At 41.0% G+C, this 16,783-nt stretch overlaps 1 protein-coding gene across 1 annotated transcript; it reads right to left on the reverse strand.

Annotated features, from left to right (window-relative positions):
• Positions 1-1,180: 1,180 nt before the first annotated feature.
• ZNF594 (zinc finger protein 594) lies at positions 1,181-11,851 on the reverse strand. The gene is made up of 2 exons (XM_069483098.1): positions 11,794-11,851; positions 1,181-3,192 (listed from the first exon to the last, which is right to left on the reverse strand). Exon 2 carries the CDS (start codon positions 3,170-3,172, stop codon positions 1,181-1,183), a length of 1,992 nt encoding a protein of 663 aa, XP_069339199.1. The 5' UTR covers positions 3,173-3,192; positions 11,794-11,851.
• Positions 11,852-16,783: the final 4,932 nt, after the last annotated feature.

Here is a 16,783-nt window from a genome sequence, read left to right on the forward strand (position 1 = left end):
GCCAGTAGTCTCCTCCCAGTTGTGAAAACAAAAATAGCTCCAGACATTGCCAAACGTCTCCCAGGGGGAAAAAAATCACTCCAGTTGAGAACCACTTAACCTCTCTGTGCATCTCACAAGTACTGTCACTCAGGAAAGATAAGAGTTTGAAATTCTGCTTGTCTTACATTGTCCCATTTGGTAACTTTCTTATCTGATTACTCATGTAAATTAATATACAACCTGTCATTAGTTCAGAGTATATATTTGATGACTGTATCTGATTGTACAGATAGGCTCGGCAGGGCTTAATTACCAGTATCAGTTACCAGATTAAATTATGACTGGCTTCTCTCCAGAGTTCTATTCAGACTCTCCAATTCTCCAGTGAACCGTCCTGGTTCAAGGTAAAACCACGCTCTCTAACCAGCTGACCTTTCAAAGGAGAGGCTTTCTTCTAATACCTGACGCATGTCACCTAAATGCTTGCTGTGGCACTCAGTCTAATTCTGTTCCCAATATCCCCTGTTCTCTTACCTCTTGATCTTCCATTTCCTGATACTACTTGTGGTCACCACTCTTTCTCTGGGGAACACCTCACTTGTCTCTTGTATCCTTGCTTTCAGCTATCCTATAGTCAAGTCATTTTTATTATTTGTTTCTTCTCAATTCATGGATCATTGTAATTTGCATTATCATGGATGCATGGACATATTTTTGTAAAGAAGAAAGGGGACTATGTATAAAATATTTACTTAAGGGGAAGAATTCATCCCAGAGAAAGATTTTAATAACCCTATAGTATTTAAAGCAGATTTATACTTGTTACTGGACTAGGAAGTCAAGATTGAAATGAGTCCTTCCATGAAGAATTTCGTTTTGGGGTTGCTGCCAAAGTGATTTCTAATGTTTTTTAATAATGATAGAAATCCCTGAAAACATTCTCAAGTAATTATATCCTTGGGGGCCATACTAGAGTATCATCGGCTCTGAGCCAGAAAAAAAAGGTGACTATGTCCAAGGGCTTTTTGCTTTTCCACTTCATTACATTTATATGTTTTTTTATCCAGTAGGATTTTTCTATGTTTTCCTACCTTTAAATAGTTTATCCAACAATAAAATTTTTCTGTAGTGCAATAAGATGTGGTCTCTATCAGGTGTTTTCCTCTTTTTACTACATTCACTAGGTTTCTGATACCTATCAGAATAAGTCTTGTTTGAAGACTTTCTCACATTCCTCAAATTCCTTTCCAGTGTGAAGTTTCTGGTGTTTAAGAAAAGCTGTGCGTCCACTGAAGGACTTCTCACAGTTGCTGCATTCAAAGGGTTTCTCTCCAGTGTGAATTCTCTGATGACTAATAAGGTGTGAGTTCTGACTGAAGGCCTTCCCACATTCAGGGCATTTATAGGGTTTCTCTCCAGTATGAATACGATAGTGCTTAATAAGATCTGAGCTGCTCCTAAAAGATTTCCCACATTTATTGCATACATAAGGTTTTTCTCCACTGTGAGTTCTATGATGTCTCATAAGGTCTGAGCTCTGATTGAAAGTTTTCCCACATTCTTTACATTCATATGGTTTCTCTCCTGTATGAGTTTCCTGATGTCTGATGAAGTCTGAGCTGCCGCAGAAAGTTCTACCACACTGATTATACCTAAAAGTATTCTCTTCCTGGTGAATATTCTGCTCTTCCCTAAGCTCCCCATTCTTGCTGAAGGTTTTCTCACATTCTTCAAATTTCTCTCCAGTATGAAGTCTCTGATGTTTGAGAAAAGCTGTGCGCCAAATGAAGGCTTTTCCACATTCCTTACATTCATGGGGCTTTTCACCACTGTGGATTCTCCGATGTTGAGTAAGGAGGGAACGCTGCCTGAAGGCTTTCCCACATTCATTGCACTGATAAGGCTTCTCTCCAGTATGAATTTTCTGGTGTGTAACAAGGTGTGACCTCTGGCTAAAGGCTTTCCCACATGCATTACATTCATAGGGTTTCTCTCCAGTATGAATCATCCAATGCCGAATGAGATCTGAACTTCCCCGGAAAGTTTTTCCACACTCAGTACATTCATAAGGTTTTTCTTCCCTAGGAATTTTCTGTTGTTTGATAAGTTCCAAGTCAGAAGTGCAAGCTTTTTCACATTCAAGTTCCTTTCCAGTATGTAGTGTCTGATGTTTAAGAAAAGCTGTGCGCCCACTGAAGGATTTCCCACATTCGTGACATTCATAGGGTTTCTCTCCACTGTGGAGTCTCTGGTGTTCGGTAAGGCGAGAACGCTGCCTGAAGGCTTTTTCACATTCATTACACTTGAAGGGTTTCTCTCCAGTATGAATTCTCTGATGTGTGACAAGGTGTGAACTTTGACTGAATGTTTGTCCACAGTCATAACATTCATAGGGTTTCTCTCCAGTGTGAATTCTGTGATGTATAATAAGATCTGAGCTTTGATTGAAGGCCTTCCCACATTCATTGCATACATATGGCTTCCCTCCACTGTGGATTCTCTGGTGTAGGACAAGGTTTGAGCTTCCCTTAAAGGCCTTCCCACACTCTTTACATTCATAGGGATTCTCACCACTGTGAATTCTCTTATGTCTAACCAGGTTAGAACTTTGATTGAAGTCTTTTCCACATTCCTGACATGTATAAGGTTTTTTTCCTGTATGAATTCTCTGGTGTATAGTAAGATTGGAACTTTGATTAAAATTTTTCCCACATTCATTACATACATATGGTTTCTTTCCTGTGTGAATTCTCTGATGTATGATCAGGTTTGAGCTCCGACTGAAGGTTTTTCCACATTCCTTACATTCATAGGTCTTATTTATATTATGCACTTTCTGATGTTCATTAAATTCTGACTTCTCTTTGAAGCTTTGTCCACAGACCGCATATCTATCAGATCTTTCTCCTGCAGGAAGTATTTTTTCTCCCTCATTATATCCATGGCCTCTCTTTCGTGTAGTGGCTTTCTTGGGGATGAGATTAATTTCACTGATACCTCTCTGTTGGGAAGGGAGATGGCTCACCGCATCCTCTAAGGGGCTTACCCAATGCCTCAATAACTTGTCCTCAGGATCACTGGTTTCAACTGACTCACATTCCTGAGAGATCTGTCTTTGGAGTCTTTCTGCTGCTGCCCTCGCTGAATCTTTTTCTTCAGAAATTTCCATCTTTGACTTCCATTCCTTCATCTTATTCCTGGTCTCAGAATCTGAAATGATAAGTAGGTCACTCAATAATTCCACAAATACAAATATTACCCCTTCACTATACTGGGAAGTCTAAGAGGGAGGAACAAAGAACTTAGAGGAGAACATTTCCCCACCAGAGCTGAGATTCATACCTTATCAGAGAGACTGTGGCTACCCTAGGAACCTGTGCTACCACACACCCTGTTGGTGGGGAAGAAACTTGCTAGGCATGAAGGGTGGTGGATTAATTCACTGGAGAAGATGGGCAGTCTGGAGCTGGTTCACAGGAAGTAGCCTGTTGGATAGGGGAGGAACTTGCTGGATGTTGTGGCTTGGCCAGAACTGGTTCACAGGAAGCAGCCCACTATGGTGAAGGCTTCCCACAAGTTGATCTGCTAGCAGCTGTTCCAATAAATAAATAACTAAAATAAAGATAAATAAAAACTAGACCAGTATACTGGTACTAGGAAGAGAAGTTCTTTTCTCTTCCTATGGCCATGCATTGTCCTTACAGTATCCTCTACTGAAAAAGTCTAAATCTTATGCCAGCTGGCAAATGAGAAATGTTTAAAGGGTCCAGCTGCAGTAACATAAGCAATTTGGAGTTGAGAACTAATAAATTAATAACTGGCATCTATTCCTCCCAATATACCATGATAGTTAAGCAAATCTGAAACTATGCCTCAGAATGAAAATGTTTGGCTGTCATTTCAATAGAAATCAATTCTCCTTTTCTCAGACCTTTGTTTTTTGGTATTCTGATGGAATTTGCCTCCTTTTATATGGTAATTGTATATCCTCTCCGGCAGTTGGAAGACAGATGAGATTATTGTTTTTAGGTGTCCATATTGCCAAATCCCTGTCCTTGCCCAATCATTAAAAACACATTTCTGAATTCCTTGGGAAAGTCATCTCACTTCGGTCCTGCTAATAGGCACTCTTTAGTCAGTAATTTTCTTTTTTTTTTTTTTTTTTTTTTGTTGAGACAGAGTCTCACTTTGTTGCCCAGGCTAGAGTGAGTGCCGTGGCGTCAGCTTAGCTCACAGCAACCTCAGACTCCTCGGCTTAAGCGATCCTACTGCCTCAGCCTCCCGAGTAGCTGGGACTACAGGCATGCGCCACTATGCCCAGCTAATTTTTTTCTATATAGATTTTTAGTTGTCCATATAATGTCTTTCTATTTTTAGTAGAGACGGGGTCTCGCTCAGGCTGGTCTCGAACTCCTGACCTTGAGCAATCCACCCGCCTCGGCCTCCCAGAGTGCTAGGATTACAGGCGTGAGCCACCGCGCCCGGCCAAGTCAGTAATTTTCTCACAGTGAATGAGTGGCCACACAGCATAGTGATTAACAGCATGGACTACAGGGCAAACTGCCTGGGTTTGAATCTTGGCTCCACTGTTTAAGGACTGTGTGACCTCAGTCAAGTCACTGGAGTTCTCAGTGCCTCAGTTTCTTTATCTATAAAATAAAGATAATGATAGTACTTAACTGACAGAGTTGTTATGAGAGTAAAATATATATAAATATATGTAAAACATTTAGACCAACGCTTGGCATACAGAAAGCACTATATGTGTCATCTGCTGTTGTTATTATTATTATTAATCTTTACCCTTGAAGCCCAAGAGTTATCATTAAGTAATCTGTCCCTGACACAAACCTTATCCATGCTGGATTTCATTTAAATAACATTCAAATCAACTACTTGGAAAAATTGGCTTTGTTATCATAATTTTCTCTTAAAGTGCTTTTTTTTTTTTTTTGGTTTGATATATGTTGTTCAAAATTCAGAAACAGATTATTATTTAAAAGATGCTAAAGGCTGTCAGATTTATTACAAAGAACTTATGATCCAAAGGGTTTTATTGTATCATATTGATCTCTTGGAAACAAAAAGATGAAGGGAGATATGCCTCTATATTTAATGAGAGGGTGTTTGTGGCAGCAAATGTATATAAAGGCTTTGAAGTACCCTGGCTCAATTTCCTCTGCCTCTTCCCACAGTACTTTTTTTTTTTTTTTTTTTTTTGTTGAGACAGAGTCTCACTTTGTTGCCCAGGCTAGAGTGAGTGCCGTGGCGTCAGCTTAGCTCACAGCAACCTCAAACTCCTCGGCTTAAGCGATCCTACTGCCTCAGCCTCCCGAGTAGCTGGGACTACAGGCATGCGCCACTATGCCCGGCTAATTTTTTCTATATAGATTTTTAGTTGTCCATATAATGTCTTTCTATTTTTAGTAGAGACGGGGTCTCGCTCAGGCTGGTCTCGAACTCCTGACCTTGAGCGATCCACCCGCCTCGGCCTCCCAGAGTGCTAGGATTACAGGCGTGAGCCACCGCGCCCGGCCCACAGTACTTTTTAATAGAGAGCCTGCTTCATTCATTGTTGAACAGTAGTCATTAAGATAAATCTGTGGGACATATGGTTGAAAATAATTTTTTTAAAAGGAAAGCAGAAAACATGAGCAACAGATTAGAAACATACATCCATGAGGAACACAAAGGAATTAATAGGAAGCATTCAGCCAAGAGTTTCTCATTATCTCAAAGAAATTATAGACAAAATCACTCTTAAAAGCTTAAAGAAGAGATAGAAGGGTTTAAAACATATAGATTATAAAACAATAAAAAGAAGTGAGAAATAATTTGGCAGAACTAAGGAAAGAAATGGAGGAGCAAATGAAAAGCATTATGTAGCTGAAATTCACATAAGAAACAACAAAAATAATCACTACAAGGTCACAGTTAGTCCTGGAAAAATCATATAAAACGAAATGGATATAAATGTGATTACAGAGAAAAACCAGTAGCTACAGAAAGATAATCAAATACACACAGTTAGTGTTCCTAAAGAGAAAAGAGGCTAGGCGTGGTGGCTCATGCCTATAATCCCAGCACTTTGAGAAGCCAATGTGGGAGAATCACTTGAGATCAGGAGTTCAAGACCAGCCTGAGCAACATAGTGAGACCCCATCTCTACAAAAAATAGAAAAATCAGCTGGGTGTGGTGCGTACCTGTAGTCTAGCTACTTGGGAGGCTGAGGCAGGAGGATCACTTGAGCCCAAGAGTTTGAGGCTACAGTGAGCTATGATGATGCCACTGCACTCTAGCCTAGCAACAAAGCAAGACACCATCTCAAAACAAAACAAAAACAAGGGAGAGAGAGAGAGACAAAAGAACAAACAGGAAAAAAAAAAATACAATATGTAACGGAAAAAAATGTTGCTGAAATAAAGATTCTAATCTATTGGAAGGTTACACTGTAGCTCATAAAAAGTTGATATATAACAGTCAAACCAAGACATATCCTGATGAAGTAACTAAATTTCAGGAATAAATGAACAGATGGGGATCTAGGCAGAGAAGGAAGTAATGTGCAAGAGAGAAATTTCAGGTTGACTTTACTCTTCCCCACAGTTACACTCCACACCAGAATGTAGTAGTGCCTTAAAGTTCTGAGGAGAAACAAGGGTGAGCTGATAATTTTTTCTACCCAGCAAAGTATTTCCTCACATTAAAAGCAACAGGCAAACATTTTCAGGTATGTAGAAACTCAGGGACTATGACACTCACGAGTCCTTTTTGAAAAGAAGTATTGCAATGAGAATAGCCAATGAAGAAGTGAATTAAAATGAACACTCAGGAAATCAAGATGACATTATAAAAGAATGGATGGTCTGAGGAAAAAAAACAAACTTTTTCCTCTGCTCTTACATCATAATTAATACGTAAGACTTCTGTGACCAAATGTGTGGGTTTTTCCCCACACACCAAGCAATCAGTTCTGTAGTCAATGGCAGCTAGATGTCCTCCAACTCAATTTCAACACTATCTACCTGGAGATAGTGTCAGATCCCACAGGTTGAGGGCTCAGTCCCCAAGACTGCCCCCAATCACCACTTCTGATGCCAGTAGCAAGTCCCAGGTTATTTTACCTGTACTTCTGATGGATCAGCTATAAACTGAGGTTCCCATGAACCCCTCCTTGGGTTTAATTAATTTGCCAGAGTGGCTCACAGAACTTAGGGAAACACATTTACTGGTTCACTATAAAGGATATTACAAAGGATACAGATAAAGAGATGCATAGGGTAAGGAATGTGGCAAGGGGTGTGGAGCTTCCATGCTCTCTTTTGATGTGCCACTGTCTAGCAACTTCCATGTGTTCAGCTATCCAGAAGCTCTCCAAACCCTGTCTTTCTGGGTTTTGATGGAGGCTTCATTAAGCATAATTAATTAAACCATTGGCCATTGGTGATCAGCTTAACCTTCAGCCCCTCTTCCCTCTCCAGAGGTTGGGAGGTGGGGCTGAAAGTCTCAACTCTCTGATCCTGCCTTGATCTTAAGGATGACCAGCTCCCACCCTGAAGCTACCTGGGGGTCCCCAGCCACCAGTCAATGCATTAGCATACAAAAAACATCCCTTTGGAGATTCCAAGGATTTTAGGAGTTGTATATGCCAGGAAATGGGGACAAAGACCAAGTATATATTTCACAGTATTACAGATGGTAAACTCTGCATCAATTTAAATGTAGAACTAAGGTTAAACAATTGGAAATTATGGTTATAGAACAGAGAGTAAATGCTTTAAACCATGACAATGTAAAAATAATTATATTATAAAAGTTATCTGTGAGGAGGAGAGGTAGTGGGAGTAAGTATAAATTGAGCTAATTTATTTATCTTTCAGGAGGGACTCAGCAGATACTATCTAAAGTAAAAATGTGTAATTTTTAAAATGATTCCAAATCTTTAATGTTTTCATAACCTTTTTAATCATAATTTTAGGGGAAGTATCTAACACTGTTTCTATAATGTTTTTTGTTTATCACAAAAATTCTACATGCTTATTATAGGAAAAATAAAAAATAGAGTAAAGCACAGAGAAGAAAATAATAATCACCCATAATCTCATCATCCACCACCCAAAGATAACCACCGCTTGTGTTTTGTTGTATTGGTGTATGTTCTTCCAGTCTTATTTCTGGGTATATATTCATATATTTTTTTCTAATAAAAAAATGGAATCACGTTTTATGTACTTTTTTTGTCTTCTTTGCCTACTTGTGATATTGGAACAGGACCCTGGAAATATTTCTCTTTTGCCAGCTGGCTTTGTCACTAAAGGGCACTGGACGAGCACTGTAAGGGCTTAATGAGACAAAGGGCTTCTCTTCCTGGTACTAGTGAACTGTTCTGTTTTTGGTGGAGTCACCATATCAATATATGGGAGGCTTGATGGCTCTCTGTGGACCAGCTCTGGCCCAGTGTGTTTTCCACCACCCAGCACTGGATCCTGGCTGGTACAGATACAAAGTTATCATTTCATTTTAGATCTAAAACAAAGAGAAGATGATAATAAGAAGAGTAGTAAGGGTTCTAGAAAAGGGAAACAAAAAATTATTTGATAATTGTGCTAGAAGGACTCCTCTTTCTATCATTAGGATTGACCTTTGCCACAAGCGCAGTTTTGGCAAACTTAGTTCCACATAGCTCGGTACAGATGAGTGGTCACATTGCTCAAATTTTTCCTCTCATTCCATAGGTGAAAGGAACAGAGAGTAATTTAAGGAAATCCTCTCCTCAGAGGACATCCAGGGCAGAAGGGTATGGCATGGGAAACACTGGCTTGATCAGAGGTGAGTCCTCCTCTACAATCTAACCCAGCTGAACTCAGAGTTTCTGGGAAAAGGGCCTCAGTGTTTCATGCCATTCATTGATTTATTCACCTAACAAACATTAAGTGAGCACCTACCATGTTCCAGACATTGTACTAGATATTGGGAATACAAACATGAACATAAGATATGGTCCCAGCCCTCTGGGAACTTACAGTTTAATGGAGGAGACATATATATGTAGATGGTTAATAACAAGATAATGTGACTAGTACTACGAATGAGGTTAGCATTGTCTGCTATAGGAGAACCTAGAAGTCAACAGAACATGGTAACTGCAAGTGGGAGAAGAGAGGAGTCAAGAATGACTCAGTTTTCTGACTTAGGAAATGGGTGGGATATGGTGCTATTAATGAAGTCAGCGGCCGGGCGCGGTGGCTCACGCCTGTAATCCTAGCACTCTGGGAGGCCGAGGTGGGCGGATCGTTTGAGCTCAGGAGTTCAAGAGCAGCCTGAGCAAGAGCGAGACCCCATCTCTACTAAAAATAGAAAGAAATTATATGGACAGCTAAAAATATATATAGAAAAAATTAGCCGGGCATGGTGGTGCATGCCTGTAGTCCCAGCTACTCGGGAGGCTGAGACAGGAGGATTGCTTGAGTTCAGGAGTTTGAGGTTGCTGTGAGCTAGGCTGACGCCACGGCACTCACTCTAGCCTGGGCAACAGAGTGAGACTCTGTCTCAAAAAAAAAAAAAAAAATGAAGTCAGGGTCAGAGGAGGAAGAGTAGGTTTGAAGGTTTGAAGATGAGCTCAGTTTTGGTCATCTCTTGGTTTCTTTTTCTTTTCTTTTCTTTTTTTTTTTTTTGAGACAGAGTCTTGCTCTTTTGTCTAGAACTACAGGCATGTGCCACCATGCCCAGCTAATTTTTTATTTTTTGTACAAATGGGGTCTTGCTATGTTGCCCAGGCTGGTCTTGAACTCCTGAACCAAAGTGATCCTCCCACCACAACCTCAGAAAGTGCTGGGATTACAGGTGTGAGCCACCATGCCCGGCCTGGTTTTCCTTCTTCAATATATTGACTCAATCTACTTCTCTGTATCCCAGCTAGCAATAGCTCATTTAGGTCCTCCTTACTGTCTCCAATAAGATTACTGCTGTAGTTTCCTAACGGATATCTCAGCTTTCAGCTGACCCTCCAGTCCGTTTTCCATAAAGCAGTCAGAAAGAACAGTCTTTTAAAAAAATAAGTCAGATTGTGTCATTCTCCTGCTTTACCCCTTCACTGGCTCCCCTTTGCATTCATGAGAAAGTCTCAACCTCTTAGCCTGGTTTACAAGGCACTTTGTGATTTGACCATTACTGCACCAGCTTCATCTTTGACAATCTTGTAATCTGGGCTTCAGTCATGTGCTGCAGCCATAAACGCATCATAGGTTCTCTCACCTCTTGGCCTTTGTATTTGCTATAGCCTCAATCTGAAAAGCCCTTCCTTTTTCTTTTAGTCTAGTTATTTCAAATTGCCTTTTAGGCCTCAGCTTAGAAACTACCTCCTTCAGGAAAAGGTCCGCACCCATCCCATCCTTTCGAGGTCATGCTGTTCCTGTGAGGAACCCTTAACCCACCTAATTGACACTGTCTGTAATCGCCACTTCAAGGACAGGGACTCTGTCATCCTCATTATTGTATTCTAACCACCTGGCCCTAGTAGGGGCTCAATCCAGATGTGCTGGAAGCTTAAAATACAAAGTGACTTTGAAAGATTTAATATCAAAATCAAAAAATACTTTGTAAATAGCATTATATTGATTACTTATAAAAACAATATTTGGGATATATTGGGTTAAACAAATTATTACAATAAAAAAAATAAATAAATATTACAGAATGGAAGAGGGGAAATAAGGTGAGGATGAAGAAATTGCAAAGATAGGGTAATGTGAGGTGACTTTTACCACATGGTCTCACACATTTTTAAAGTGAGAGGCAAGATTATCTGCTGAGACCAAGCATATGTGAGAAGTTGAAGAGATTTAAAAAGAGAAGGGAAGATGTAAATATTTGCTATTGACTGTCTATTGGGTGGTTATTGAGCAGGAACTTCTGTTTCAGGAATTTAAGATGCTGCAGGGTGTGGCTGTGAAAGAATCACGAAAGCATGCTGGGCACCGGGCCTGCACTCCGTGGGATCTCGGCCAGGAGTGGATGCTGGATGAGGAGGCAGAGTTGGGCTCACTGGGTGAGGGATCTGTCTCCTAATTTAGAATCCATATACTCTGAGTTTGGCTTGAAAAATAAAAAACTAGAGAAGTTTTTAAAGAGCTTGGTTGGCTTAGAGATTCCCAGTTGCTCTGACTCTTAGAGACAAGATGATTTTGCTCTTTGGTAAAAGATAACTAGCCCAATCTGTGGAGCTGGAAACTGACGGCTCCTTGACCCTCCCTGAGCCTGCACTATCTCTGTCTTTCTATTCCTATTAGAAACCAAGAGGCCGGGCGTGGTGGCTCACACCTGTAATCCTAACTCAGGGAGGCTGAGGCGGGAGGATTGCTTGAGGTCAGGAGTTCGAGACCAGCCTCAGCAAGAGCGAGACCCTGTCTCTGCTAAAAATAGAAAGAAATTAGCTGGGCAACTAAAATAGAAAAAATTAGCCAGGCATGGTGGCACACATCTGTAGTCCCAGCTACTCGGGAGGCTGAGGCAGGAGGATCATTTGAGCCCAGGAGTTCAAGGCTGCAGTGAGCTATGATCACACCACTGTACTCCAGCCTGGGCAATAGAGCGAGACCCTGTCTCTTAAAAAAAAAAAAGAAAGAAAGAAAAGCAAAACCAGGCAGGATTGGTGCTATCCTAGATAGGGGGGTAAGGATAAGAAGGAGGCATTAAGGATGACATCCAAGTTTCTAACTTGAGCTGACGAAGTTGGGTAGTTGGAGTAAAAGAGTTGGGGTGAGGGAGAGGAAGTGATGAATTACATTTCAGACATGTTATGTTTGAGGTACCTGTGGGGCATCCGGGAAGAAATGTCCAGGAGGCTGATGGATAAACAGGTCAGGAGCCCAGGAGGAAAATCTAGAATGAAGACACAGATTTTGGAATCATCAGCATAGAGGTAATGTCTGAAGCAGAAAAGTGACATTGGTGATTACGAATTAAGAGGCAGCTTGGAGTCCTGAACAGAACAAGGCTATGGAAGCACAAGCAGAACCAAGTTAGAATTCTGGCTTCTTAATCTCCCTCAACCATCACTTCATCAATCATAAAACAGAAATAATATCACTTATTCCAAAGTGTTATTGTATAGATTCAGTAAGACAATACACAATATACTTTGTTCAGTGTTGGAACAGTTCCTGGAAAATAGTGGGTGTTCAGTTTAAAAAAAAACATTGAATAACTGAATAGTAGTTAACTCACTGCCCTCTTTCCTTTGACTAAATAATCCCTGAAATTCTTTTCTCCCTTGGCTTCTGCAATGCACGAGACCACTCCACTTCTCCCTTACTGTTTTTACCCTTTCAGCGTTCCCCTTCTATTAAATGTCAGCGTTACTAAGGCTCAGCGGGGTCCCCTTTTTACGTTTCATATCTCATGACCATCACTTCTTGCTTTAGTTATCAGGTTTGTGCAGAATGAATCACAAATCTAAAACTCCTATTCCTCACCCACATTTTACTCTACATTCACAATAGTTCTCTAGTCCAAGTCTGACAGTATGAATCAAATGGATAAAAGGGAACACACTATTTTTACTTCTAAGCTTATTCCTCTATCTACTATCCATTTCTATCCAAAGGAGCAGTTTTCACTTAACGAATATTTATCATGAGCCTACTGCCATTGATCGAATGTTTGTGTCCCCTGAAAATTCATATGCTGAAGTCTAATCTCAAATGTGATGGTATTAGCAGGTGAGGCCTTTGAGAAGTGATTAGGTTCTGAGGGCAGAGGCCTCATGAATGAGATTAGTGCCCAAATGAAAGAGGCTCCGAGAGCTCGTTCTGCCATGTGAGGACACAGTGAAAAGGTGACTGTCCATGAACAAGGAAGTAGGCCCTTACCAGACACTGAATCTGCTGGCACCTTGATCTTGGATTTCTCACCCTGAAAACCTGTGAGATATAAATTTCCGTGGTTTCTAAGCCACCCAGTCTATGGTACTTTTGTTATAGCAGCCCAAACAGACTAAGACATGTACAATGTCCAGGCACTGTTCTAGGCCCTGCCCTCATGGGTCTTGTATTCTAGAGCAGCTGTCTCCAATCTTTTTGGCACCAGGGACCGGTTTCAAGGAAGACAATTTTTCCACTGACTGGAGGTGGGGAGGGGAGGGAGGTGGAGCTCAGGCAGTCATGTGAGCGGTGGGGAGCAACTGTAAATACAGGTGAAGCTTGGCTTGCTTGCACACCACTCACCTCCTGCTATGTGGCCCCCGACCCCCCGTTCCTAAGTTTCATGGAAGACAATTTTTCCACGGATAGGGGGCTGCAGGGGCAACAGTGCTCTGCAGCCCGGTCCCTAACAGGCCATGGACTGCTACCAGTCCATGGTCCAGGGGTTGGGGACCACAGGTCTAGAGGTTTTTAAGACAGAAACACAGTAGTTTAGTGCTCTTTAAAATATAATCCATACACCAGCAACATCAGCATCACCCAGAATCTTGGTAAAAATGCAAATTCTCAAGCACTATCCCAGAGCCACTGAGTCAGTGTATGTGGGGGTGGGGCCCAGCAAGCTGTGTTTAACAAACTTTCCAGGTGATTCTTATGGACACTTAAAATTTGTGAAGCACTGCTGCAGTCATCTTTTGACTCTTCCGTCTTCATCCTTTCTGTCTAACCTACTGCCTAACTCTGAAAACTACTCCTTTGGGTCTCTCCAACTCCATCTTAATCCATAATCTTTCCACCTCATGCTTGGATTGCTAGAAAATGTCTTAACATGTTTTTTTGGCTCCAGATGATGTTGATAACACTGCCAGATGAAATAATTTTCTAAAACACTGGTCTCACTGATAGCAATGGCCAAAAACCTACAAGAAATTTTCTATCCCCTACTAAAGGTAATATTAGCTTTCCTTTCACTTACAGAGCTGTATTAGTTTCCTAGGGCTGCTATAACAAAGGACTACAAATTGGGTAGCTTAAAACAATAGAAATTTATTCGATCACTGTTCTGAGGCTAGAAATCTCAGATCAAGGTGTAGGCAGTATTGCTTCTTTCTGCAGGCTCTGAGGGATAATCTGTTCCATGCCTCTCTGCTCGCTTCTGGCAACAGCTGGCAATACTTGGCTTTCCTTGTTTTGTAGACCCATCAGTCCAATCTGTCTCCATCTTCATATAGCATTTTCCTTGTGTCTGTCTCTTCACATGGCCATTTATAATGACACCAGTCATATTGTTTTCTTTTTTTAAGACAGGGTCTTGCTCTGTCGCCCAGGCTGGAGTGCAGTGGCCTGATCATAGCTCATGACAACTTGGAATACCTGGGCTCAGGTGATCCTTCCACCTCAGCCTTCCAAGTAGCTGGAATTACAGGGGCATACCACCATGCCTTGCTAATATTAAAAAAATATTTTTTTTGTAGAGACAGGGTCTTGCTCTTGCTCAGTCTGGTCTCAAACTTCTGGCCTCAAGCGATCCTCCTGCCTTGGCCTCCCAAAGTACTAGGATTAAAGGTGTGAACCACTGTGCCCAGCCTGACACTAGTCATATCGAATTAGGGGCCCACTCTACTCCAGTATGACCTCATCTTAACTAATTATATCTGCAATGATCCTATTTCCAAATATGATCACATTCTGAGGTACTGGGGGTTAGGACTTCAACAGACCTTTTTTGGGGGACACAATTAAACCCATAACAATAGTCCCACTTTTGTGTACCATTCACCTAAGAGCAAATCTCAGCTCTAGTGTTCTCATAACCTTCCCATATACTATGCTTCTTCCCATTCTGTACCTCTGCCCATGACTCTCCTAGTTGTAATGCCCTTCCTACTCTCCTTCACCTACATCTGGAATTGAAAACTCAAATAGCTGCAAAAGGCATGGCAGTTAATGAGTGCAGCAAACTAGATGATAAATGACAACTGATACTTTGCTTCAGTATCAGGGAGATGATGGAGATTAGCAGGGAATGAGGACCTGGAAATTTTATTCTGAGTCTGAAGGAGGGAGCTGCCACCGAACCCCTGATAATTGCGCCATTCGAGTATGTAGGCCTTGGTTGGCCACATCTTTTGATGTTTCAAAAGATGCTGGAAAACTAGATTTTTTGTGAGTGTGTGTTAGAGAAATTTCTGGATTTTAAAATGTTGGCCACTAATTCCAATAAAAGCAAACAGTATAAGCCAAGAAAATGTGTCTATAGGCCGAGTGGTGTGTGTGTAGCTCACTACTGTAATCCTAGCACTTTGGGAGGCCGAGGAGGGAGGATTGCTTGAGGCCAGGAGTTTGAGACCAGCCTGAGCAAGACCGAGACTCTATCTTTATAAAAAATAAAAAAATTAGCCAGGCATGGTGGTGCATACCGGTAGTCCCAGCTACTCAGAAGACTGAGGCAGGAGAATCACTTGATCACTTGAGCCCAGGAGTTCAAGGTTACAGTGAACTATGATAACACCACTGCATTCCAGCCTGGGCAACAGAGCAAGACCCTGTCTCAAAAAAAAAAAAAAAAAGGAGAAGCAGACAACTTCTTTTGCTGTTTAATCCTCAGATGTTATCTACTTTGTCTAAACTCCAGCTACATTTATTGTCTATAAATAAATTTCTGCCCCTATTCTAGATCTTATCCCTCCAGCTTTCTTGGCCACTCAAAAGCAGAATCTTTTTAGCTGAGTATGGTGGTGCACACCTATAGTCCCAGCTAATACTCACAAACTTCCAAAAAATGGATGGGAGAGAACATTTCTCCCACTCATTCTATGAGGCTAGTAGTATCCTGATACCCAAACCAAAAAAGATATCACAAGAAAAAAAACTACAGACCAACATTCTTCATGAATATAAGTGCAAAAATCCTCCACAAAGTACCTGTAAATCAAATTCATCAACATGTGAAATGAATCATAGAGTATGACCAAGTGAAATTTATCCCAGGGATGCAACTTTGGTTCAACATCTGAATATCAGTTAGTGTGATACACCATATCAATAAGATAAAGAACAAAAAACACAGAATTATCTCAATAGTTAGAGAGAAAACATTTGACAAAATCCAACACTCTTTCATCATAGAAGCATGACAAAGTAGGAATGAAAAGGAACTTTTTCAATGTGATAAAGGACAGCTAAGAAAAACGGTTTTTAGGCTGTGTGTGGTAGCCCATGCCTGTAATCCTAGCAATGTGGGAGGCTGAGACAGGAGGATCGTTTGAGGCCAGGAGTTTGAGACCAGCCTGAGCAATAGCAAGACCCTTGTCTTTTATTGCTAACAGAAAAATTAGCCAGGCTACTTGGGAGGCTGAGGCAGGAGGATTGCTTGAGCCCAGGAGTTTGAGATGGCAGTAAGCTATGATGAGGCCACTGTACTCCATCCTGGGCAACAAAGCAAGACCCTGTCTCAGACTGTCTCAAAACAAAACAAAACAAAACAAACAAACAAAAAAACAAGTAAAGGAAAAAAAAAAAAAGAAAAGAAAAAATATGTCTACAGTCAAAGCTGAAAGCTGGCCCAGGGGCCATTATTTTTCAATTTACATGAATACTTCCCACTATTTCATGCCCAGTTCAATTAGTGCCTTTTAACCATTTCAGTCCTTTTAAATTCACATTCATGTGCATGCATTAGGTGATGCTAAACAAAGATAGAGTCCATCTTTGTTCTAGAGGAAGACTCTCACACACACGAAATAAGGTATGAATTAGAAATAAGCCTATGAATGAGATGCTAAATAAGCGCAGAAGAAAAGCTTTATAGGAGATAGATGCAGGGAGGTGGCAATCCTGGAAGCCTTCCCAGAGGAAATGACTTTTGAAGCTGCTTATA

This window comes from Eulemur rufifrons, chromosome 9 (assembly GCF_041146395.1).
Source record: "Eulemur rufifrons isolate Redbay chromosome 9, OSU_ERuf_1, whole genome shotgun sequence".
Classification (NCBI taxonomy): domain Eukaryota; kingdom Metazoa; phylum Chordata; class Mammalia; order Primates; family Lemuridae; genus Eulemur; species Eulemur rufifrons.